Genomic DNA, 22492 nt, shown 5'->3' on the forward strand with positions numbered 1-22492 from the left:
AGCCCGCCATTCATCACCGACTTCACCCAAAGATTACAGTCCTGCCGCATTTCTCAAAGAAATATCCTTGACAAATCCCCGGAGCGAACCTCTTTCACCGAACGCAAAAAGGACAATCTAAGACTAGAGAAGAGATAATCGACATTTCAAGTCAACGACAACGCATTTCGATCACAGCTATCACCAATATCTAACCCCGAGAACCTCTGCGGAGGCGGGCATTCTTTCACCGAAAGCCTTATAGCGCAGTCATTGAAACCAGATAGACAGGCGCTGCCCACAACCAGCTCATGTTCGGAACTTTTCGTGGCTTCTTATCTCGCGGTCGGCTACCGATTCGCACGCACGTCGATCAATTTCTCAACAATGGCCAGTATGAGGTGAAGCGTGTGCGAATAATAGAGCCGGTCCTTAGCAGAGGGTACGTCTGACTGACAAACTTGAGGGACTCTCTTGGCCCGCGATATACTCACATAAATGATAGGCGGAGGCGCTCAATATTCTTCTACTTTGGAGTCATTTACGGCACTTTTGTATTTCTTCCGGATGTCCTCAACTTTCTAGACGCCAATCCGTCCGACAACGACTCGGCCCGGAATAAAGAAGCCCTGCAGAAATCGGCCCACACGATAGGAGCAGCAGAAAAGGACAAGTCAAAAGATGGAGGTCATGATGGCGCTGGGGCGAATGGATCCATATTCATACCCCTGGGATGGACGCGGGAGAAGCCTCCAAGGTTCTATAAGGCGAGCGATCCCGAGTGGAAAGCATTTGCCAAGTTGTCCCGGGATCCTACCAAAGTGAACAAGCTTCGACGTGAGTCTTCCGCTCCGAATTCCTTTTTTTATGGAACTATGTTCCTGACCAAGTCTACGTGATCAGGCGACCTAGCACTCCTTGCTTTCAAAGCAGCTGGCCAGAATCAAACCCTGGCACCATTCATGGGTACAGAATCTCCTCCGAGACTTGGCAGATTCTGGATAGACGTAGACTTTCCGGATGGTCCGCCGCCAGAATTTGAGCGCAGTGGGTATGTATCTGGTCTCCCACCCATTCAGCCTATTATTTCCTCCTTTTTCTCTCTACTTTTCCTTATTTTTCCAATCTCTTCACTGTCCTACTCAGTTTATTTGTCTTCAATCTAACACAATCACAGACTAGAAATAAGTCCCAACAACATATCATGGACGACCCGCCCCGTGGCTCCGCACAACTACATGCGTCTAAAACAAGCACTCGTTCCCTTTTCCCTCTTTGCGTCTTTTTACGCAAGCAGCTTCACTCTCATCACCATGCACTATGACCGTTTCATGGATCTCTTCCGTCCATATCAGCCCACGCAGGACGAGTTCGAGCAAGAACTTGTCAAACTCCAACAACGAATACGGCAGCATCACCCGAACGATACCAGTCCTTTCAGCGAGCATGGATCTTCAACTTCTTCTCCATCTCCATCTCCTTCTCCTTCATCTTCACCCTCATCCTCATCCTCATCTCCTCCTTCAACAGACGCAAGTACAAACCCCCTTCTCTCTCCATCACTACCTCCTCTAAATCCCTCTTCACCTTCTTCTTCCCCTCTCAACCCCTTTCCCAAACCTCCCTCAACATCATCATCTCAACAAGACGACCAAGACGACGACCGTCCGCCCTGGTTCCCTCCTTCTTCTTCTTCTTCCTCATACCCTTCCCCTTCTTCCTCTTCCTCCTCCCACTCCAACTCATCTCCAAACAATAACGCCGCCCCTGCTCCCCCAGACGGCGAAGAGTGGCCAGACTCCTGGCACATAGCAAGCATGTCCATTGCCGCATTCAAGCGTACACTGGCACGCACATGGCGGCCCGTGCAGACATGGCCGACCCCGGGCTCCGTGCACGTCACCGGCCTCGTCGAAGTCCACGGCGAGCATGCGACCGTCGTGCTGGACGTGTTTGGCGTGTATAACGTCATGCAGAATAACTATACGAGCGTGCATATGAAGCTGCGCAGAATGGCGCGTCGGAAACAGATGCCCCGCGGCGGATTATAGTTTCTTTTCCTTTTCTTTCTTCTTCTTTTCTTTTCCCTTTTCCTTATCCTTGTCCTTTTTCTCCTTTTATCTTGCATTCGGGAGGGTCAGCGAGTCTTCTTGTCCTTTTCTTTATTCTTCTTTTCTTTTCTCTTTTCCTTTCCTTATACTTGGTCTTTTCTCTTTCATTTTAGCTTAGGGGGAATATAGCATTTCTTTATTTTCCACTTTACCCTTTTTTTCCTCTTCTTTTTTCTTTTTTCCCCCCACTTTAAATTAGTTTATCATTTTCATTTTATTTGGTCTACTATTCCACGATAGTAAGTTACATTATGCTGAATCTTTTTGTTGTTTTTTTTTTTTTTTTTTTTTTTTTTTTTTTTTTCTCTCCCCTTTTTAAATCTTATCTCGGGTCATTATTTCCAGTAGACTCGTATCTCCTCATCACACCAGATCCCTCTTCATCCTTCCTCCTTCCTACTTCCCTATTTCCATCATGTTGTATCAGGATATGCGCCATTAGCGTTTCAGTCGGACTCGAAGCTGAGCTCATTTCACTTCTCTCGGAGCATTTTCTGCTCGTCAAGTATTTTTCCCGTGTTCATTATTTAGCATGGTGCATTTTAGCATATCATTCGGAATTCCGGGCGTCCCTGCAATTCCCTACAATCTTACAATTCTTACAATTCTACATTTCTACAATCCTACAACGCTATTGTGATACGGAGTAAGAATTTTTCTTCATACGCGAAATGGATACATCATACGTGCGATGGACTTCCTGGATTTTTTAGATTTTTTTTTAGCCTATGGGAATACAAGATTTATGGTTTCATATTCGTATTCTTATTCATATTCCACTTTTTTCAGCAAAGAGTGACGACTCACGGGTGAACAAAGAAAAAAATAAACAAATGAATAAAAAAAACCTAATTGAAGTAAAAAGACATTGGGTAGAATTAATTTTATATAAGACTTGTAGTTGAATTCTAGAAAGCAAGGGTGGGATACAATAGAACACAAGAGTAAAACAATTGGAGTTTATTTCAATTTGTGTGGCTCATAACAAAGCTTGTGTGTATGGTGTACGGTGTACGGTGTATGTAATTTATGATTTATATCTGACGGTGATAAAGGGATCCGAGAAAAAGAAAACATCGACACCAAAAACATAAAAAAAAAAAAAGGTAGCAAAAAGCGGACGGGGAAGGGGATTGAAAAGAAAAGTCTAAAACCTGTCCAATGCCCACTCATGCCGAAGAAAATAAAAAAATCAACCGGGGATGAATAATGGTCAGCGCAGGAAGAAGGAAGGGAAGTGGTGGAAAAGAGAGTGCGGAAAAAGGAACATGGAAAAAGTTGAAAGGTGGGAAAAAGAAAATGAAAAAATGGAACTGTTAAAGTGGAAAACGGAACGATAAGTGGGAGAAAAAAGAAACCGATAAAGGGAGGAAAGATCATGACTTGTGCACCTTCTCGCCATGATGCCGCCTATGCTTGCGCGACTTGATGCGTGGTTTCCATCCACCATGTTCATCTTGTCCGCCTTCTTGTTCGTGGCCAGGGCCATGTCCATTGGACTGTCCGTACTGGCGCAACATGTCGTAAAAGGAGCGTCCGGGAGCACGTCCTCCATCACCACCGCTGTTATTGGGACCATCGTGTTCTTGCTGGAGCGGGTTTCGCGGATCATCTTGAGTATCCTGAGGGTCTTGAGGGTTCTGGGGACCTTGGGTGCCAGGATTTCCAAACTCAAAAGGAGGATGGTCTCCAGGAAGACCCTTGGGGAAGCCACCATGCGGAACACCAGGGAAAAGTGGAGGCGGATGTTGATGATGGTGATGGGAAGGATTGGACAGCTCACTGGTAGGAAGCGCGGAAGAATGATGTGGGCCACGGCTAGGGCCACTAGTGCGAGTAAATGACGAACAGGACAAGGGGCGGGTCGGGCGCGTGCGATGAGTGGTGGGAGAGGAAGATGGAGGAGAAGAAGTAATGGATGCTGAGCTGGAAGGATATGAAGAAGACGAAGACGAAGAAGAAGAATAGGAGAATGAAGAGGAGAGTGAAAATGGAAAGTTGCCACTAGCTGCGGGTTCGTCTGCGAGCGGGAGATTGGAAGCGGCGGAGAGGGTGGCAGATGCGGGGAGGGTATAGGATTCGGGGTAGTCGTCGGATGGGTAGTGATCATTATCATCATCGAAAGGATAGGAATCGTAGTAGAGGCAAGGGTCGAGGTCAATGGTGGTGGTAGTGGTCAAGGTAAAGGATTGGAGAGGAGGGAGGGTTACGTGCACGCTGTGTGAAATTTCGTCAGATGCAGGCCCAACGGGTGGAAGGGGATGATGGGGGTGATGAGGAGAAGATGAATTGGTACCATAGTCTTCGTAGACTTTGAGGGAATTGATGATCCAGTAGGCATCAGTAAAGGCAGAGGGGTTGTTAAGGACATAATCGGTGCATGTAGGGGCGAGGTTAGAGCTATAGAAGACAGTTTGTCAGCTTTGTAAAATGATGATAATGCAGGGCAATAATGGCTTTTGGCTCTTGCGAGGAGAAGGGAGAAATGTTAATGCGAAAATCAATGTCTCTTTGGCAGACAGAGGGTGGTTACAGAATTGAAGGAAAAGTAAGATAGTGGTTTGAATGGAAAACATACCATGTGCCGCTCCAGGTATTGCCTGCCCAGTCTCCGCAAAAGGTCGTGTCGAAAACCTATTGGCATTTGTTAATCGGGAAAGACTTTTCATTTAGTGAACGAGCATCTTTACTGACAATTTGCATATCTTTAAAGGAATTGTCGATATTGCAACCTCCCTGGAACATTGCCAATGGCTCTCCCCAGCTCGTTGGGTCAGGTTCCCCGCTGACGATGTCTGCAGGAACAGTTCCAGAGTGAGACCAGAACCAAATGCTAATGGCATCAGAGTCCCACAGTGTCGCATATACACCTCCGCCGGCTTGGTTGAATCCCGCTCCATACGAGTTTGTCGCCGTGGCTTGGATCTGGCAGCCATTGTAGTCGCCATATGCAGCATTGCAATCGGTTAACCAGCTTGGCATAGTTCCGGTGAATTCTCCATTGTCCGTAATGGAGCAATTTGGCCCAGTATGAAGGGTCATGTCGTTTTGGTTTTGCGTGTTGGCGCCCTCGATAATGTCGATTTCACCATTGTATGGCCAGTTTGGACCAACCATCCAACTTGTGGCGCGTCAGCAAGCCAGAATAAAAGAAAAGTGTAATCAATGACATAATTGGCTGCCAAACGAGTGCACTTACAATGCAGGCCATGTACCGCAGATGCCACCCGGCATATGGGCAAGGTCGAGGATAAAAAGACCGTGGTTGTAAACATTCTTGCTCACTAAACGAACACTCGGGCGTCCACCACCGGAGGGAATCACGTTGGAGTAGTCAACACCCATATACACGGAGTTGCCTGCCGTGCGGACGAGACCCTCTGAGACGGCCGTCTGCGCCTCTACATATCTGTTGACGCGTTCAGCTCTGATCAATGAGACTGATAGGATTGGGGGGAGGAAAATGTTGAAGGTTAAAAAAAAAAATCAAAAATCTGCTTACTCGACAGTTCCATGAGTTGGATCCGATTCCTACCCACGTTAGAACAATTAACCGCGTCATGTATGGCTCCAAGTGTGCATTCGAAGCTTACATTGAAGAAATCAAACTTGTCAAAAAATGAAGCAATTGGATAGTTGTCGGCCAGAACAAACTCGGCAAGAGTGAAGCGGGCGAGGCCCAAGGCGAGAAGGACAGTTTGCCAAAGCATTATGACAATGAGAGTGAACCACGCAATGTTCCAATATCAGAGGGAAACACCTGAAAAGACAGGATGCCGACGAACAGAGCACACACACATACACACAGCAACAACACACAAGGGACGGACACGGACGGCAACAACGACGAGAACTTTCACAACAGAAGGGCGCGTCGGAACGGCCACGAGCGGGCAGATATATGAAGAAAGGGGGAGCCAGAAAAAAAATGAGGGCACGGGTCCCGTGTGGCCGACGCGGCCAAAGAGACCCAATCAAGACCCGGCATGAAACATGCTCCCTTGGAACCTCATGTTATGGTCCGAATAGGGTTGTCATCTGAATCGGGGCAAGAGGTAGTCATTGTGCCCGCAAGTGCCAGCTTCATGCCAGTCCTCCCCAAAATGGGGGGCCGTGAGAGCCTCAACACCAAGCAGTGACAAAGCCACGCCCAGAAAAAAATAAGAGGCGAGGAATGAACATCGCGTTAGTCATGGGCTCAGGCGTGGGTTCTACACCCCGGGCCTGATTGAGGTGCTGCAAGTGGACAATGGTAATTGTGTGTGTGTGTTCATGGTGAAAAGTGAGTCCGCCGAAAGACCACAATCGAACAGGCTCTAGGCCGACAGTTTAGCAGTGTAAAGTGACACCTGTTCCAAGGCTTTGATGACTTTGATGAAGCAGATTAAGGTAGGGCGAGTGATGTCTCATCTCGATAATCGGTTGCTCCGAAGTGAAGCGGAAAACTGCCGCACCTGGATGGTACAGAATATCATTTTCGATCAAAAAGTGAAAGAGTTGGATCAAGATCAAAAAAGATGCCAGATGTCCCCAAACGAGGGGATTTTGGGGCCGTAGGGGTGTGATGCAGCAAATAGCGCACGATTCGCACCCTCAATCAGTGGTGCTCTGACAAACGCATATTCAACTCTAGTCAGAGATAATGTACTAAGACACGTCTCGTGGCCTGCTAAGACTAGAGTAATCGAGCCTTCTTTGAAGCCGCACCGCTATCTGATTTGCATCTGCTCTCTCATTATTTTCATGTTCGTTTCAGTTTCCTTTCTCCTCGCCTTTAGTCTGAATTATTTTCTTACCCACTCGTGCCCCTCTATTCTATCCCTCTCTCCTATGCACACCCCCGTGCCTCCTACCAACGTGATTGAGCGCATCGTCTTACGCAGCCATATCAATCACATTGGCAGAAGGTCGACGAATCCAAAGCACAAACATTCATCAGAACGCGAAACGGCGACGCGTCTGTGTGATCAAGAGAGGGATATTGGCCCCATTCCGGTGGCTGACAACAATTGTCGTCATCTCGGATGAAAAGGAAGGAAAAGCGCGAGTGTTCCAAGGGAGAAGAGGCTTGAGAGGCTTTCAAGGGGCCGACGCCTCAATCGTGCCAATGTGTCACCTTGATACTCATCCATCTAATCTCTCGCTCTCTCTCTTTCTCTTTCTCTTTTCTCTTCGGCCATCAGCTATCCATCGGGGCCCGCGTGTGACCGAGCTCAGTGGAGCAGAAAAGAGGGGGGTCTGTTCTCCCTCCATCCCACTGTGGTTCTATTCTGCCAGCCGAAACCGCCTCACCGCCTCGCCTTAGCCGTTGCCTAAACCTCAGTTCCAGTTAGTTATACTCGACCCCTCTTGTTCAGTTAAGTCTTCCCCCACCCAGACCTAAAGCATGGAGACATGCAGTAAAGTCATTCGAAACACTCCTGAGTCCCGCCATCGGGCGAGGAAGGAAGGATATGAACACAAGATCAAATCTAGATTCTTTTCTTCGCCTACTGGGAAGAATTAACCCGAAGAACAAAAAAAAAATAAGGTCATTGGTTCCTTGGCCCAGGCATGATCGAATTTTATTACATACATATTTCATACCTGGAGGAAATCAACTTAGAGCTTGACCTGCAGATAAAGGAACTTGAAAGGGAAGGGGGGGGGGTTCGTGGCGAATGCTACTTTTTACTACGATGACCACGGTACAAATCAGCATATGAGGGCATGTACTCTACCTGAACTCGAGTACTTTCCAAGTAGACCCCTAACTAAACCTTGGGCAATCTCTGCTAATAATGCGGGTATACCAATCGCACGTAATGGTTAATCGGTATATCTTACCTTTTCTCATATAATACATTTCCTGAGTACTTACGAAGATCGTAAGTGTTCCCTTGCTGCCCAGCCCCAAGAGCGACAACTTCGCAACCGATAAGACATTTTCCCTGCTTATCCAGAGCATACAATGGTACTGTACGTACTCTCCTGTAGTGGTGCAGCGGCATACAGTCACGCCGAAAAGCCCAAACGGTGAGGCTGCATGCGTGACTAGGGATGCCTGACCTGCACGGCGGCAGAGGCTGCAACATGCACCTGCTCTGCATGCGCCTCAAACGCACACCTTGCTCTTCATCTCCTCAAATCATACCTTGCGGGATTTTCCGCCTGCGTCTACATCTTCATCCCCGGAGCCACTCATACAGCACCCTTTCCGATAAAGTTAACACAGGATTCAAACGATCATTCTGATAAATGCAAGATCCATGAAACCTTCTCAAGGTCATTCGCCTTCTTGCTTCTCATCGTTTCACTGGCTGGGAGGACCATCTGGCTGATGAACAGAATTGTCCCTAAAACTCTCCGTTCCATGAAGCCTTCCCATCCTAAGCCCTATGCATCACCCATGTGGTTTTTTACTTTTGCTTTGGGCAGGCCTGCTGAACGTCGCGGTATAACGTTACCCACGCAGCCTGGCACATCCCCCCTCTCACGCGAGATGCCAGTAAATAAAGAAAAGAAAGAGAAAAGACAAAGAATTCTCAAAATGAGGTAAAGAGGAGCAAAGCGTATCCATTTGAATAAGCCGTAGTTCAAAATTCACAAGAAAAAGAAACGCCTTGCTATGGTGGTTCCGCTCAAATCGCTATCTACATGCTGGACAGCCAAAGTCCGAGTGCCCATCATCAAATCTGCTAGCATGCTCTCCACCTCCTGCTTGATCGTCCTCTTCATCCGCACGATTGGTTAATCGCTGAAAACACACACGATGCATGACATGCCCACACGACTGCACAATAAGGGGTCCAAGATCCTCCGCGATGCCAGCTTCACCATGGCCAATCCCATTTCCCTTTTCGCCTTCCTCGGCTGGATGTGGTTCCTGAGCAGCACTTCGCAAAGGGCTGCCCTCCCTATCCACCGTTGCCCGCCCTTTCCCGCGATCTCGAGACTGGCTGATACTGGAATCGCTCCTCTCCGCACGGCTGGCCTGCTTCCTCCGCTCTTCTTCCGCCCTCTTTTCCTGCCATGCCTTCCAGATACCTCCCCCAACACCTGGACCCCAGACACGCCGTCCACACCCTTCGCAGGTAGGTCCGCGGGGCTTCCAACCCCGCTGTCGAAGCTGATTCGCCTCAGCTACTTGAACAAATAGATCTCGGTCAAGGAGGCGATTGGCAAGCGACAAAAGTGACTCTTCGTAGGCGTAAGCGGAAAAGATGGTCGACAAAACGGTGCGAAGATCTGATAATGAAGGCGATGCAAGAGATGCCCGAGCCAAAAAGGCCTGAAGGATACGAAGGAAAGAATGGTCGGGCCGGCCCCTCTCTTTAGAGCCTCTGGTAGCCGTGCTCCGCAGAAGAGCGGTAAATGTTTGCTGAACTGTGCTCCGGAGAGAATTGAGAATATCAGCCGGCCTAAGCTCGTGGTTGGATCTGCCGTCGATTGAGTAGTCCGACTCCACTGTCTCTTCAGGTAGTGCTGCCGATACGTTTTTGGTCACACGCACGACCGCATCAACAAGTTCAAGCCAAAGAGTCTCCTCAGTAGTCAGTTCACGGGAGTCGGACTTGCTCTGATTTGTGGCCGTCGATTGTGTTCCGTTTATCTGCTGAGATGTTTTCATCTGACCTTGACAGAGCCAAATCCCGACAAGAGCATACTTTTGCACAGCATCCACAACTTCCGAGGCGGCATCCGATTTGTTGGCAGAATCTCCGTTACCATTGAAGGCGTTACACAAGCCCAGTAGAGCCGCTTCAAGCGTGGTGAAATGAGAACTGAGGCGTTCCATAGCCGCCTGAACTTGACCTTCGCGAGCCAGGAGAACAACGGCGGCATCTACAACGCCGTAATCCTCCATGGCAGGCAGAACCTGTTCCAGGCGGAGCTCGCCAGCTTTGACCAACCCAATATAGTCGGCGACGTGAAAAGCATCGTATTCACACATGAGTCGAACATAAAGCTCGATAAATTCTGACTGAGGTAGCCGTGCCGGCCCTATTGGAACTTCCGCGCCTCCATAACTTGGCTCAAGAATTGTTCGCAAATATAAAAATTGAGATTGGGTATCGTCAACAAGCCCATCCAACAATGTCCCATGCAGATCCGGTGCATAAGTGTCAATAGTTTTTGCGGTGCGAATCACGTCCAGCTCTCCAAGCTCACGAGCCCGTTTTGTGATAACTGAGCGCACCTGACGAATCTGTTTTTCAGTAAGACCGGCGCGAGGTCGTAGGCAATCTTCGATACATTCGTAAATGTTGTCGCGATCTTCGGGATCATCAAAGCATGTTTCCAGCAACTCCGAATATTTCTTTTCTGCCTTGTATAAGGATTTGAGCACGCGATGGAACCCAGCTCGGATAAATTGTGGTATCAACGAATCAACGTCGGGAGGACGGTAGATCGAAAGTAGATACTCGACGCTGAGCTGGCAATCCTCCCGTACTTCAGGACTAGGATAGTTGCAAAGACCAACCAAGACCCTGGTCAGGGCTGAGCCAGGCAAAAGTATAAATTGAGGAAATTTTGGCAGATTTCTAGCGAGAAACATGTCGAGATAAATGGTATCCTCCGGCGGAAATGAAGGAGGAGACATGACCTCGAGGAGCATGCTTACAATATATTGACGATTTACCGATTTACCCAGGGCTTGATCTTCTTCAGAATTTCGAGTGGGCTCATCGCCATCGTCTAAGCCAGAAGTGGTTCCATTCAAAAAATTATCCTCAAAGGCTTCGTTTAGGACGCTCAACAAGCTGGGAGCGTCGAATGACAGAATTGCCCGCAAATATGGAAATGACAATCCTGACCGGGCCTCAGATGTCGCTAGAATGACATGACCAGAATTTCTTGGCCATGATATGCTTTTGCCAGAAAAGAGAAAATAATATATCTGCGCCTTAGCTGAAGTCGATTTGTCTTCGGGAATGGGATCTGCAGTCGGATATATTCTACCGGTGAGAGTATAAGAGAGATAGGGGAAAAGTTTTATGGCATTAACCTCGTCCATGGTGCGTTCTTGAATGCCATTGGCCTCTTTACTCTCCGAAGTTGCAGGCTTCAGCAGAGACAGGAGCTCGACAAGTGGAGTTATATAGTCATCGAGCGCTTGATTCCAAACGTAAGTCAATGCATCGTAGAGGCCATGTCTTTTGCATAAGGTAGTGATCTGGTCAATGTCAATTGTGGCCGTGTCCAGATGGCAGATCATCTCTTCCAACCGTGTCCCGAGGCCCCTCGACGTATAGTGAGACACCAAACCCTTGACAACCGTTGGCGGAACATAACTTATCGCCCTTTCCAGTACGTATGGTTCAAGGGTTTCTAGAAAAATATCTTCGGCAGAGCCATCCGCATACCAATCGTACACAGAATCGAACAGGAACTCGGTATCCATCATGAAGATGCATGCACTAAAACACGCACTTGCTAGTCTCTCGAGCTGATCTCGCTCAATTTTCTCTGAACCGGCCTCTTGATTTCTGCCAAAGGCATATTTGAGAGAGGCAGACACCATTTCGAGCATCTTGTCCTTCACGACGGAGTGTCGTAGTGAATCATCTTCAGGTAAACCGACGGTCAACTTATCAGTCTCGCCAGTATAGTAGGATGTCGCAAGCTCAATTGCCCCGATGAAATCTCCATTCTCCATCAATGATAATAGTCGATCTGCCCAATTTGAGAGTGTTCCGACGGAGACATCATCGAAGCCTAGTAGGAAGATCCGGCCTTTATATGCCTTGAAGCTCATGTAGAAGGCATCCGCGATCACCCCATGCATGCTTGCGTCGTTTTCATTGTCATTATCGTCATCGTCCTCCAAACGCTCCACTAGGTCGTGCAGTTGTTGCGAAAAGAGGTCTTGGTGAAGAATATGCCTGTGTATCAAATCAAATGACTCGGTTACCCGAAGTGAACCGTCCTCAATGATCAAAAGCCTTTGGGTCACGGTAAGTACGCCAATTACTGATCTGCTGAGCCATTGGACCGCAACAATCGATTCATCATGCTTCCATCGATTACGAGCTCGAAATTCTAGATTCGGGGGCCCATCCTTCTCAGTTGAGTCTGAGGTCGACCCTTCAGAAATATCCAAGACTGTGAGGACATTTGACCAACAGTATACCAATTTCGCTCGGGACACGGCTGCAGGCGAACCGTCTCCCTTTGACTTCAGCTTCACGGCCGGGAACCATGCAAGACAGCCACTCAAAGCACCGTGGGGAGTAACTTCCTTAGGGCGAGCAGCCTTATGCTGAGTGTGTGCCACAGGCGTTGTCGAAACAATAACAAGTAGGTATGGCGTAAGCATTGCCACCAATCCCATAGAGTCAGTGGGCTGCTCGGCATTTCCCAGTGGTAGAGGTGAAAACGCCAGAACAGTACTCGGTTTACGCGGCCGGTCTAAGTTGACGCTATCATTAGGATACCTTCCTAGAATTCTTGTTGTCTTTACGGTCCGAGACACAGCCCCGAATCCTCTTGTGGCAAGGTGCGAAAATGCCATGCCCCGGTCGTCTGCAGATACGAGTGCAGTATGCCTTGTTCCAAGGAATCCGAGATGGATTACGGCCACTCCGGATACGTGACCGTGACCTTGACGACTCAAATGAAGAGCATCAAGAGCTGGAATGTATAGAAATGGCTTTCCTGACCTTGCAAGCTCCCAAGTAAAAATGTTGCCATTTTTGTGCCCGCTGGCTATGGTTGTTTGATCCGCTGATATCGCCAGAGATGTTACCGCTCCAGATTCAATGGCTGCTCAAGTTAGTAATGTGACAAGACCTGAAGTTAGTGAGGAACAATACCTTTGGAACCTTGTCCTATGATGGACTTGAGATTTTGGTGATAATCGAATACCAATATAATGCCTTTCGAGGTCCCTATTGCGATAGAGGAGAAGACTGATATGCATGTCGGGCGCCCAAAGCTCCGTTTTCCAATTTCGGACAAAGCCTGTCCAGATATTCTCTTCAACCGAGTCCAACGAACAACCTCCCATGGTGAAGTTGGAGTTTCAACATCTTCTTGATCACGAAATAACTGGCCAGATGATGAGGATTGTCGCGAGTGTGAGTTCAGAAAAGCAGGAGATATTGAACGTGGCGTGCTTAGAGGAGACGACGCAATTCTTGATTGAAATCGGCGATCAAAAGGTCGGAGAGATGGCGTCGGGCTTCTCCCAAATGTAAGGGTACTGCCGCCGTGAGAGGAGGTGAAGGAACCCTAAGCAATTAGCACAGAAGGCTACGAGCAAGTCTATGGTAGATTACTGTCATACATGTGGAGACGGCGTATCGTCTGGTGTCGAGAGCGTTTCAGCTGGGCTGGGTGATCTGGAAACCGTATCTCTTAAAGGCAGAGTCAGTCCATCGTCGTTTTCCGCTTGGGACCCTTGAACATTTGGATAGCCATGGAATGCGTCTGGACGAGATTTCGGAACGTTATCAAGGTCCCTCTCCCTCTCTTCCTCAAGCCAGTCTACTATTCTTGTGTCTTCTTCCGCCTGTGACAAATCTACTTCCTGATTGCTGCTGCCATCCACATTCTCTGGAGATTCAAAGGCGGCTTGGACATGGTCCTCAGCACTTGCCTCCTCTTCCGTTGGCGTCGAACTCATCGGAGTGACGCGATAGGCCTCATACCATCCATGCAGTTGTTTCTCGGCCCGAAAGGCTTTCGTAAATTTTGAGCTTCTGTCGCGCAAAATGATAACGATGTAAGAATATTCCCTCCCAGAGAGGAGCTTGTGAACCAGAATCTATAGCTTCGAATGCAACGCTGCGATGTTGGAACTGCCGAGTGCCGGTCGATACTGCACCTTGAAGTTCGGGATCCCGTTTGAAACTTAAGTCCAGTGAAGATTCGTTTCTCTGGCAATACTGGATTACAATTATAAATTATATATTGCCTGCTACGGCGCGAGAGCCTTTGAGCCTGACTGTGTTGGTACAACTTACGGCGGAGTTCAACTGAGCTTCCACGATAGGAAACCCGTCCATGACGGAATATGCCGCTACCCCCGGAGAGCCACTTTCTGGGGAAGACGCCAAGTCTCTCAGGGCGTTATCTCATAACTGTATCTACTCTTCCCTAATCTGCAGAAAGAATGGCTTCAGTAGGTCCAGAGCTACCGCCACATTTATTGGCGAAGCGGAAACGCGAAGCCGAAGCCGAAGCGCAAGCTGGAGAGGACAATGCGGCTAGAGATTTGAAAAGGCCGCGTTCACGGTCAAACAGCCATGAGGAAAGCCGCCCTCGGCGGGTAATGGGGCCTGCTCCTCCCCCCGCGCCTCTCGATGAAAGACCGCCAGGAGATGCGGACGATGACACAGACAGCAGTGAAGATGAAGTTGGACCTGCTCTTCCCTCAGGCCCACTCTACGATGTACTATCTCGTGCCCCTTCCTGGATTTCATGCGACTTGGACTAACTGGGCGCTGCAGACAGATGAAGGCAGTCCAACCGCTCAAACATCTGTATTCGATAATGCCGCCTATCAGGAAGCTGCCGAACCTGAAAAGCCACAGCGGGACGAGTGGATGATGCTACTGCCATCAGGCGACGATTGGTCCTCGAGAGTCGACCCTACAAAACTACGAAATAGAAAATTCAATACTGGTAAGGGGGCACGAGCTCCGCAAGAAAAGTCTGGCGGGATTGGTAGTGTTTGGACCGAAACACCGGAGCAGAAAAGAAAGCGACTGGAGAATGAAGTCATGGGCGTTTCCAAACCAGCAAGCCAGGGTGGCAGTAGGAGCAGTGAGAATATCCTCAGCACCGAGGATAAGGAAGCAGCGAAGAGGATACAGGAATATAATGTGAGTCTCTGCCTAAAATCTCCCTAGGCGCACAAGCAATTGACTCATGTAATACAGGAAAAATATCGCAACAAGTCGTTGTACGATGAACACAGCAAATCAACGACCAAGGAAGAAGAGGATGACCCAAGCAAGAGAGCGTTCGATCGGGAAAAGGATATTGCGGGAGGGCAAAAGATAGGATTCACACAAAAAAGAGAAATGTTGAACCGAGCAAAGGATTTTGGCTCGAGATTCTCTGGTGGGCGTTATTTATGATAGGCATCGTGTTGACGGTGAAAAAAAAAAACATCCATTTATGTGGTTGATGACCAGAAGAATCCATCTTCATCAGGTTGCTAATCGCACAATAAAGCATGTGAGATTCTGCGGGAAATGAGCGCGGACACAGTTGTCAAGGGAATAAGTGCCGGTACTTCTGAATGGTCGTACCTAGCACACATCGAAAGGTATCCGGTACCTCTGGCCACATGTTTACCGTCAAAGACGCGCAGGTCTGGCGGTGGCTGAACAACTGTTTGGTGTGGCTGGGGTCTGTTGCCTGCAACCGTCCAACTTTATAAGATGAGAGACTGATGATGTTGTTTATCATCTCGTCACTTACCGCCTGCGAACAAGGGATGTAGCAGGATCCAAAAAATAAAGATTCCGATCCAATAACAATGTCATTTTATTTGTCACCCTCCTTAATTTTTCACTTTCTTTGACAACTCTGCAAGGAAAGCTGCCCTGTTCTCTGGATTTTAAAGAGTTGTTTAAATGTTCGGGGCAATTGTGAGCGCTCTCCAAGTCTCCTTTTGTTTGATTGCGTTCAGCTTCCTTGCTTGATTATTTCAACTATACGAACAGTTTCAACTACCTTTATTTGGTCGTCAAGGTGTTCGACCGACTATCGGGTAACCCGCTCTGTTCTCAATTGCGAACGAGCACGAAATACATCATATCAATTTTGAAGCAAAGGGCCCATTGATTATTATATCTGATCACCCTCATATCTTCCGGCACGACTCATCAGGCCACGTACTGGCAGTACGCACACTCGTCATCCAGTACGAGTGTGCGATCGCCGCAGCTAGTTATCGATCCCTTGCAGATCAGGCTCGGTTGACAGGTCGGGGGATACTCTTGATTGAATTGATAAATACCCCCTCTGTTTTTCTGTACCTAGTCCGTTCTTCAGCTCTCATACCGCGAGAATCGCTCTACGATGCATCTCGATCTACAAAAACGGCAAGATGAAGGTGGTCAGTCCGGCGATGGTCAGTCCGGCGGTGGTGACGATACCGATTGGTGGTATTCTTCGGTCAGCATTGTTTCATCATAGTATTTTTTGCCTTTTCTAATCAAGTGACCAGACCGCCGAAGTTGTCAAATGGGTTGTTTTTCTTTCCATAGTTGTCCTGCTTTTAACCTGGGTGGTTGGTGGTTCCCTCCACGCTCAGCGTCGTCGGAGGAGAGGCCTCCCTCCGCTAGCATATCACCGAGTAATTATCCAAGCCAGAGAGAAGCATAAACAAAAAGCTAACAGTGGCATCAAGTTTCTGGTACCTCGCTCATACCGCATGCCACCGAGGCAGACAATCGACCATGCCCCGCCTCTACCATATTATTACCATCCATCGGGTAATGGCGCGTCCAACGAGTATCCTATGTATCCAGCACCCCCGCCACCAGGTAAGATTTATGATACTTTCAAGCCTGTTATATCTCCGCTGCTAACCTTTGACAGCTTATGGACAGGATTTCGACCCTCCACCTCAATATCAGCCTCCACTAGGTGCATCAAAAGTGGATCCTTCACAGCAGCGCCAAGTCCCTTCCGTATATGTTGGAGAGTCATCTCGCGCTGGTGACTCGTCACCAGCGCGACCTGAGCCATCGAGGCAACCTTCCGAGCGAGGTGGGGCAAATTAATATCTTGTTCTCTACACTTATATATTGAGGATACACGTAGCTAGTTGACTGTGCATTTTTATTTCCCTGATGGGCCCCTGATCCGAGATTGCATAGCAAACAGACTTATATGCGGCAGGATTCGCCTTTTATATATGATTTTCCAATTTCCGCCTTCGCATCGATTGGTTGGGTGCTCACCGTCATCTTTTGTCTGAAGTATGCGTAATTGAGATCACCAGAGTTCGAGATAGAACTCGAGGCGCGGGTACATATGAGGCAACTGGTACTTATTCAAGTAATGAAATACAAATAGTTCATTGATCGCTCACAAAATTGATGATAACGTTATGCTATTTAGGTGTAAGTGGCCTGATATATGCTTCCAAGTTGCTGACGACGTTGAATATCCTGAACTCCTTCTAATGCATTATGCGGTGTCTATTCCAACTCCATGGCATCACCGTCATTGTCTAACGGTATGGTTTCTGGAGTATGCTGAGACGTTTGCATATAAGTCTCGGCTTTGCTGCGCTCTTGGTCATCGTGGCCAATTGGCATTCCTCCTCTTGCTGTCTCATTTTGCTCCTGCACCTGCTTCTCGCGGATGCGTTGTCGTGCCTCAATAATTGCACGGCGGACACTGTCATGCTCCGCAGGTACTGATAAAGATTCGGGTACAGAGTAGAGCACAAGCTCATTGTTTCCAATCGGTGGAGGGTTCTGAGACCTTAAGACTGACTTGGGAATCTTGGTCAAACGTCTCTCAATGTCTGGAAGAAAAATGACCTTGTCATCATCCGAGTCGACTTCTGCAAGCTCTTCGTCGAGATTGTGAATATAAATTCTGTCTTTGGTGTCATCTAATTGCATGGAATCACTAGATGGTGACGAGTGTTTGGGAGTGTAAGCCGAGGATGGCGACTGAACGGGAACGTAGAGTTTCTTCTTTCCATTTTGCTCTGCGGGAAGAGAACAGATTGTTAATAGCGGATCCTTGCTCACCAGGGAACAAGAGATTTTCGTCTTACCAATATCTAATAATTCAAACCTCTTTGCCAGCCGCTGATCGTTGTCCGGGGTTGAATCGGCCTGTCGTTTGACTCCATGTGGTCTTGGCTCCATCTCGGCCCCCAGCTACGGTTTCGTCATCCAGACCCTCAATTTCTCAGCTTTTCGCTCTGCTGCAGGGTTGTCGATCGACCAGAAAGAGAAGCGAAACGTGTCAATTAGGATATTTGAGCCGGCCGTGACCGTGGAAGCTCTATTAAAGACATCACCTCTGCCTCGTTGATGCGGGGTCTGAAGTTCTTCAACTATTGCGGACGTGGTCTGAGTCACGGCAACTTCTCGAATCTCAACTCCTTTGGGGGCGCGCCAAAATTTCCATTTCTTGCCCCTCCAAGCCTGAACACCCGCTTCTTCCAAACAAACCCATCAAAGGCCTACACCATGCCTTCAATCATTGAGGCTGAGCCAGAATGGAGCGCGGTGCGCGTTCGCGCTGCCTTTTTGGAATTTTTTAAGAAGAAGGGACACACCTTTGGTGGGGCATTGTCCACAGAGTCGACTTTTTTGTGAAGAATACTGACAAAGGGTTTACTATAGTCCCCTCATCCTCTGTCGTCCCTCTTTCTGACCCTACACTCCTCTTTACCAATGCTGGTATGAACCAGTACAAGTCAATCTTTTTGGGTACCGTCGATCCTCAATCGGACTTTGCCCAGCTCAAGCGTGCAGTAAATTCGCAAAAGGTGAACATCCAAATCAACTACTCAGACCTAGATGACTTGCTAACATCTAACAGTGTATTCGCGCGGGAGGAAAGCATAATGTAACGGATCCATGGACGATAATTCTCAGTCACTATGCTCACGATTTCTAGGATCTTGACGATGTTGGCAAGGACAGCTACCACCACGTAAGTCGGCGCAGACATGTCAAAGTGGCGTTGAGTGCTAATATTGATTCAAGACATTCTTCGAAATGTTGGGCAACTGGAGTTTTGGCGATTACTTCAAGAAAGAGGCAATTGAATACTCATGGGACCTTCTCACCAAGGTCTTTGGCATCGCCCCCGATCGATTATACGTTACGTACTTTGAAGGATATGAGGCTGGTGGTCTCGAGCCGGATCTCGAGGCCAAGGAGTTCTGGAAGTCGGTGGGTGTCCCGGAAGACCATATCCTTCCTGGAAACATGAAGGACAACTTCTGGGAAATGGGTGACCAAGGCCCTTGCGGTCCTTGCAGTGAAGTTCATTACGACCGGATAGGCGGTCGGAATGCCGCTCACCTAGTTAACGAGGATGACCCCAACGTCCTCGAGATTTGGAACAACGTTTTCATTCAATACAACCGTGAGGCCGACAAGTCTCTCCGACCGTTGCCCAACAAGCACGTCGATACGGGTATGGGCTTTGAGCGTCTCGTCTCTGTTCTTCAAAACAAGGAGTCGAACTACGACACCGACGTCTTCTCGCCCCTCTTCAAGAAGATCCAAGAGATCACCGGCGCTCGGGAATACCGTGGCAAATTCGGAAGCGAGGATCCGGATGGCATTGACACTGCCTACCGTGTCTGTGCGGACCATGTGCGGACATTGACTTTTGCCATCAGCGATGGCGGCATTCCCAACAATGAAGGCCGTGGCTACGTAGTGCGAAGAGTTCTCCGCCGAGGCGCTCGTTATGCTCGCAAGTATTTCGAGACGGATATTGGAAACTTCTTCTCAAGGATCGTCCCTACGCTTGTTGAGCAGATGGGTGGCATGTTCCCTGAAATCGCCAAGAAGGAGAAGGATGTCAAGGAAATCTTGGATGAGGAAGAAGAGTCCTTCTCCAAGACCCTCGACCGGGGCGAGCGCATGTTCGAGCACTATGCCCAGCAGTGCAAGATCCATGACTCCAAGAAGCTGCACGGTGCGGACGTGTGGCGTCTTTACGACACATTCGGATTCCCTGTTGACCTTACCAGATTGATGGCCGAGGAGCGCGGCCTCGACATTGATGAGAAGGAGTTCCAGGAAGCGCAGGCAAAAGCCAAGGAAGCCAGCAAGGGTGAGAAGAAGGCCGTTGCTGATTTGGTCAAGTTCGATGTTCATGACCTTGGCAACTTGGACAAGATGCACGAGGTTCCCAAGACTGACGATAGCGCCAAGTTTGGTACGTTTCCCTTTTATTTGTTCATATAGTGTTGCGATGTGTCTGCTAACTCACCAATTCAGCCAAGGGCAACATCACCTCTCAGATCAAGGCTATTTTCCACTCAAAGAAATTCTTGAACAGCACCTCAGAGATTCCCGAGGGCGAGCAACTTGGTGTGTTGCTGGACCGAACCAACTTTTACGCCGAACAGGGTGGCCAGGAATATGATACCGGGAAGATTTTGATTGATGGCCACGCTGAGCTTGAGGTCCAGAATGTCCAGTCGTATGCTGGCTACGTTTTGCACACTGGTTACTTGAAATACGGTAACCTCACTGTTGGCAACGAGGTCATTTGTGAGTATGATGAGGTACGTCTAATCAAGCTCTTTTCCCTTCTCGACTTTTTTTCTAACATTTGCTGCTGTAAAGCTCCGTCGGTGGCCCATCCGGAACAACCACACTGGAACGCACATTCTCAACTACGCCCTCCGTGAAGTACTCGGCGATGCCATTGACCAGAAGGGCTCCCTCGTCGCCGCAGAAAAGCTCCGGTTCGACTTTTCGCACAAGTCGAGCATCTCGGACGCCGAGCTTGCCAGAATCGAGGACATTTGCTCCGACTACATTGAGAGGAACGACACAGTCTATGCAAAGGACGTGCCGCTCGCCACTGCCCGCGAGATTCAAGGCGTGCGCGCCGTCTTTGGCGAGACATACCCCGACCCCGTCCGCGTCGTCTCCGTTGGTGTTGACATTGAAACTCTGCTCCACAACATCAAGAACCCTGACTGGGAGCATGTCAGTGTTGAGTTCTGCGGTGGTACACACGTCCAAAAGACGGGTGATATCAAGCGTCTCGTCATCCTCGAAGAGAGCGGTATCGCCAAGGGCATTCGGCGAATTATTGCCGTTACCGGCGAGGAGGCCTATGAGGTGCAACGGATCGCCAACGAGTTCTCTGACCGTCTTGACCACCTTACCAAGATGCCTCACAGCTCCGAAAAGGAGCAGGCCGTCAAGCAGACCCAGACGGAACTCAACCAGTTGTCCATTTCCGCCATTACCAAGGCTTCTTTCCGTGACCGCTTCGCCAAGATTTCCAAGCAGGTTCTCGATGAACAAAAGGCCAAGCAAAAGGCCGAGGCCAAGGAGGCCGTCGACACCATCACCAAGTACTTTGCCGATGAGAAGAACAAGGACAAGAAACACCTTGTCATCAAGCTTCCTATCTCCGCCAACTCAAAGGCCCTCGGTGAAGCTCTGAACTTTGTCAAGTCAAAGAATAGCGACAAGACTGTCTACCTTTTTGCTGCTGACTCAACTGAGTCCAAGGTCGTGCATGGATGCCACGTCTCTTCTGTAAGTTTTTTGAGTTTGCTCGCTTCGCTCGTTTTTTCTCATTTTCATTCCTTATCTCCCTATCCTCTCTCCTTATACTCCCACTCTTCAAATCTTGTCCTATTCACCTCACTACAAAGCTCTACCCACGCTCCAGCACCCCATGCATAAATCACATACTAATCATTTTCTCACCACCTAGGACGCCTCATCCAAGGGCGCTTCCGCCAACGAGTGGGCCTCTGCCGTATCTGGCGTTATCGGCGGCAAGGCTGGCGGCAAGGGCGCCACCTGCATCGGCAACGGCACTCAGGCAGACAAGGTCGACGAAGCTCTTTCCAAGGCGGAGGAATATCTTTCTAAGCTGTCAATTTAAATTACCCTTTTTTTTTTCTCATCTTTTTCATTTTCTCCATTTCTCTTCAACTTTTTATTCATATTTCCTTTCCCCCTTTTATCTTTTTTTACCCCCTTTTGTCCAATTGGTAAGATGACTTACTTCGGATTTACTTTACCACCAGAAAGGTTCTTTTCTTTTCTTTTTCTTCTTAAAAAACAATATCAAAGTCATTATTGAAAAAAATCTTTCTCCAACTTTTCCAAATCCATTTTGAGTTATGATGATGTATTATGTATGTGAGGCTTTATGTTACAGTATTATATTCTCCGTATGTGACGCGACTATGTTACAGTTTCCCCTCCCCCTGTCCCTCATCATGTACGAAAAGGCGGAAGAGAAAAATAATATTACATTGGGAAATTGAATTTCATATCATATAGTTTTATTACAATTTCCGCATTGTCTATTGAATTGTGTTCGGACGCTAGTTCTTACTTCTCACTTTTTCTTTTGTCTATCCAGACCCCGCGGCTGTCCAAGCTGTCCAAGCTGTCCAAGCCGTTCCAGTGCATTAAATCATTCGAGTAGAAATCGCAATCAAAACGGGCTTTGATCTTTTGATGTATTATACACATTCCTCTTCATTTCGGTATTCATCCTTGTTCCTCATCGCCTTGATTCGGCCGCATGAGCCTGGCCGTCGCCGCCATGGACCCCTTGCTTCACGCTTCACGCTTCACGATTTACGCCTCGCATTCTGCATTTTACATTCTGCATTCTGGATTTCGTAATAACAACATGATTTTGATAAAATTAAACTCACGTTAACTCTTTTCTGCATTCCCTAGTCACCAAGGGTTAGGGTATATATGCAC

At 48.3% G+C, this 22492-nt stretch overlaps 7 protein-coding genes across 7 annotated transcripts; 4 read left to right on the forward strand and 3 right to left on the reverse strand.

Annotated features, from left to right (window-relative positions):
• The first annotated feature begins 88 nt into the window (after positions 1 to 88).
• Positions 89 to 2212, forward strand: L228DRAFT_279297 (hypothetical protein). The gene is made up of 4 exons (XM_018335673.1): positions 89 to 421; positions 485 to 816; positions 883 to 1030; positions 1157 to 2212. Exons 1-4 carry the CDS (start codon positions 291 to 293, stop codon positions 2028 to 2030), a joined length of 1485 nt encoding a protein of 494 aa, XP_018191604.1. The 5' UTR covers positions 89 to 290; the 3' UTR covers positions 2031 to 2212.
• Positions 2213 to 4115: 1903 nt separating this feature from the next.
• On the reverse strand, positions 4116 to 6127 carry L228DRAFT_3945 (glycoside hydrolase family 16 protein). Its single transcript, XM_018336552.1, has 7 exons — positions 5684 to 6127; positions 5593 to 5621; positions 5290 to 5499; positions 4785 to 5211; positions 4669 to 4724; positions 4387 to 4490; positions 4116 to 4307 (listed from the first exon to the last, which is right to left on the reverse strand). The coding sequence occupies exons 1-7, from the start codon at positions 5798 to 5800 to the stop codon at positions 4297 to 4299; spliced, it is 954 nt and encodes a 317-aa protein (XP_018191605.1). The 5' UTR covers positions 5801 to 6127; the 3' UTR covers positions 4116 to 4296.
• Positions 6128 to 8718: 2591 nt separating this feature from the next.
• On the reverse strand, positions 8719 to 13698 carry L228DRAFT_264481 (hypothetical protein; the record flags this gene model as incomplete). The annotated part of the gene is made up of 3 exons (XM_018334584.1): positions 8719 to 12836; positions 12887 to 13304; positions 13360 to 13698. The coding sequence occupies 3 exons, from the start codon at positions 13696 to 13698 to the stop codon at positions 8719 to 8721; spliced, it is 4875 nt and encodes a 1624-aa protein (XP_018191606.1).
• Positions 13699 to 14377: 679 nt separating this feature from the next.
• L228DRAFT_235167 (hypothetical protein) lies at positions 14378 to 15157 on the forward strand (the record flags this gene model as incomplete). The annotated part of the gene is made up of 2 exons (XM_018330694.1): positions 14378 to 14899; positions 14957 to 15157. 2 exons carry the CDS (start codon positions 14378 to 14380, stop codon positions 15155 to 15157), a joined length of 723 nt encoding a protein of 240 aa, XP_018191607.1.
• Positions 15158 to 16106: 949 nt separating this feature from the next.
• L228DRAFT_235168 (hypothetical protein) lies at positions 16107 to 16813 on the forward strand (the record flags this gene model as incomplete). Its single annotated transcript, XM_018330695.1, has 3 exons — positions 16107 to 16202; positions 16255 to 16573; positions 16629 to 16813. 3 exons carry the CDS (start codon positions 16107 to 16109, stop codon positions 16811 to 16813), a joined length of 600 nt encoding a protein of 199 aa, XP_018191608.1.
• A 171-nt stretch (positions 16814 to 16984) lies between these two features.
• Positions 16985 to 18293, reverse strand: L228DRAFT_279302 (hypothetical protein). Its single transcript, XM_018335674.1, has 2 exons — positions 17824 to 18293; positions 16985 to 17754 (listed from the first exon to the last, which is right to left on the reverse strand). The coding sequence occupies exons 1-2, from the start codon at positions 17915 to 17917 to the stop codon at positions 17234 to 17236; spliced, it is 615 nt and encodes a 204-aa protein (XP_018191609.1). The 5' UTR covers positions 17918 to 18293; the 3' UTR covers positions 16985 to 17233.
• L228DRAFT_242453 (hypothetical protein) lies at positions 17824 to 21826 on the forward strand. Its single transcript, XM_018331441.1, has 8 exons — positions 17824 to 18338; positions 18401 to 18546; positions 18600 to 18626; positions 18678 to 18713; positions 18767 to 19955; positions 20018 to 20307; positions 20369 to 21298; positions 21480 to 21826. Exons 1-8 carry the CDS (start codon positions 18245 to 18247, stop codon positions 21651 to 21653), a joined length of 2886 nt encoding a protein of 961 aa, XP_018191610.1. The 5' UTR covers positions 17824 to 18244; the 3' UTR covers positions 21654 to 21826.
• Positions 21827 to 22492: the final 666 nt, after the last annotated feature.

Source organism: Xylona heveae, assembly GCF_001619985.1.
Source record: "Xylona heveae TC161 unplaced genomic scaffold L228scaffold_1, whole genome shotgun sequence".
Lineage (NCBI taxonomy): Eukaryota > Fungi > Ascomycota > Xylonomycetes > Xylonales > Xylonaceae > Xylona > Xylona heveae.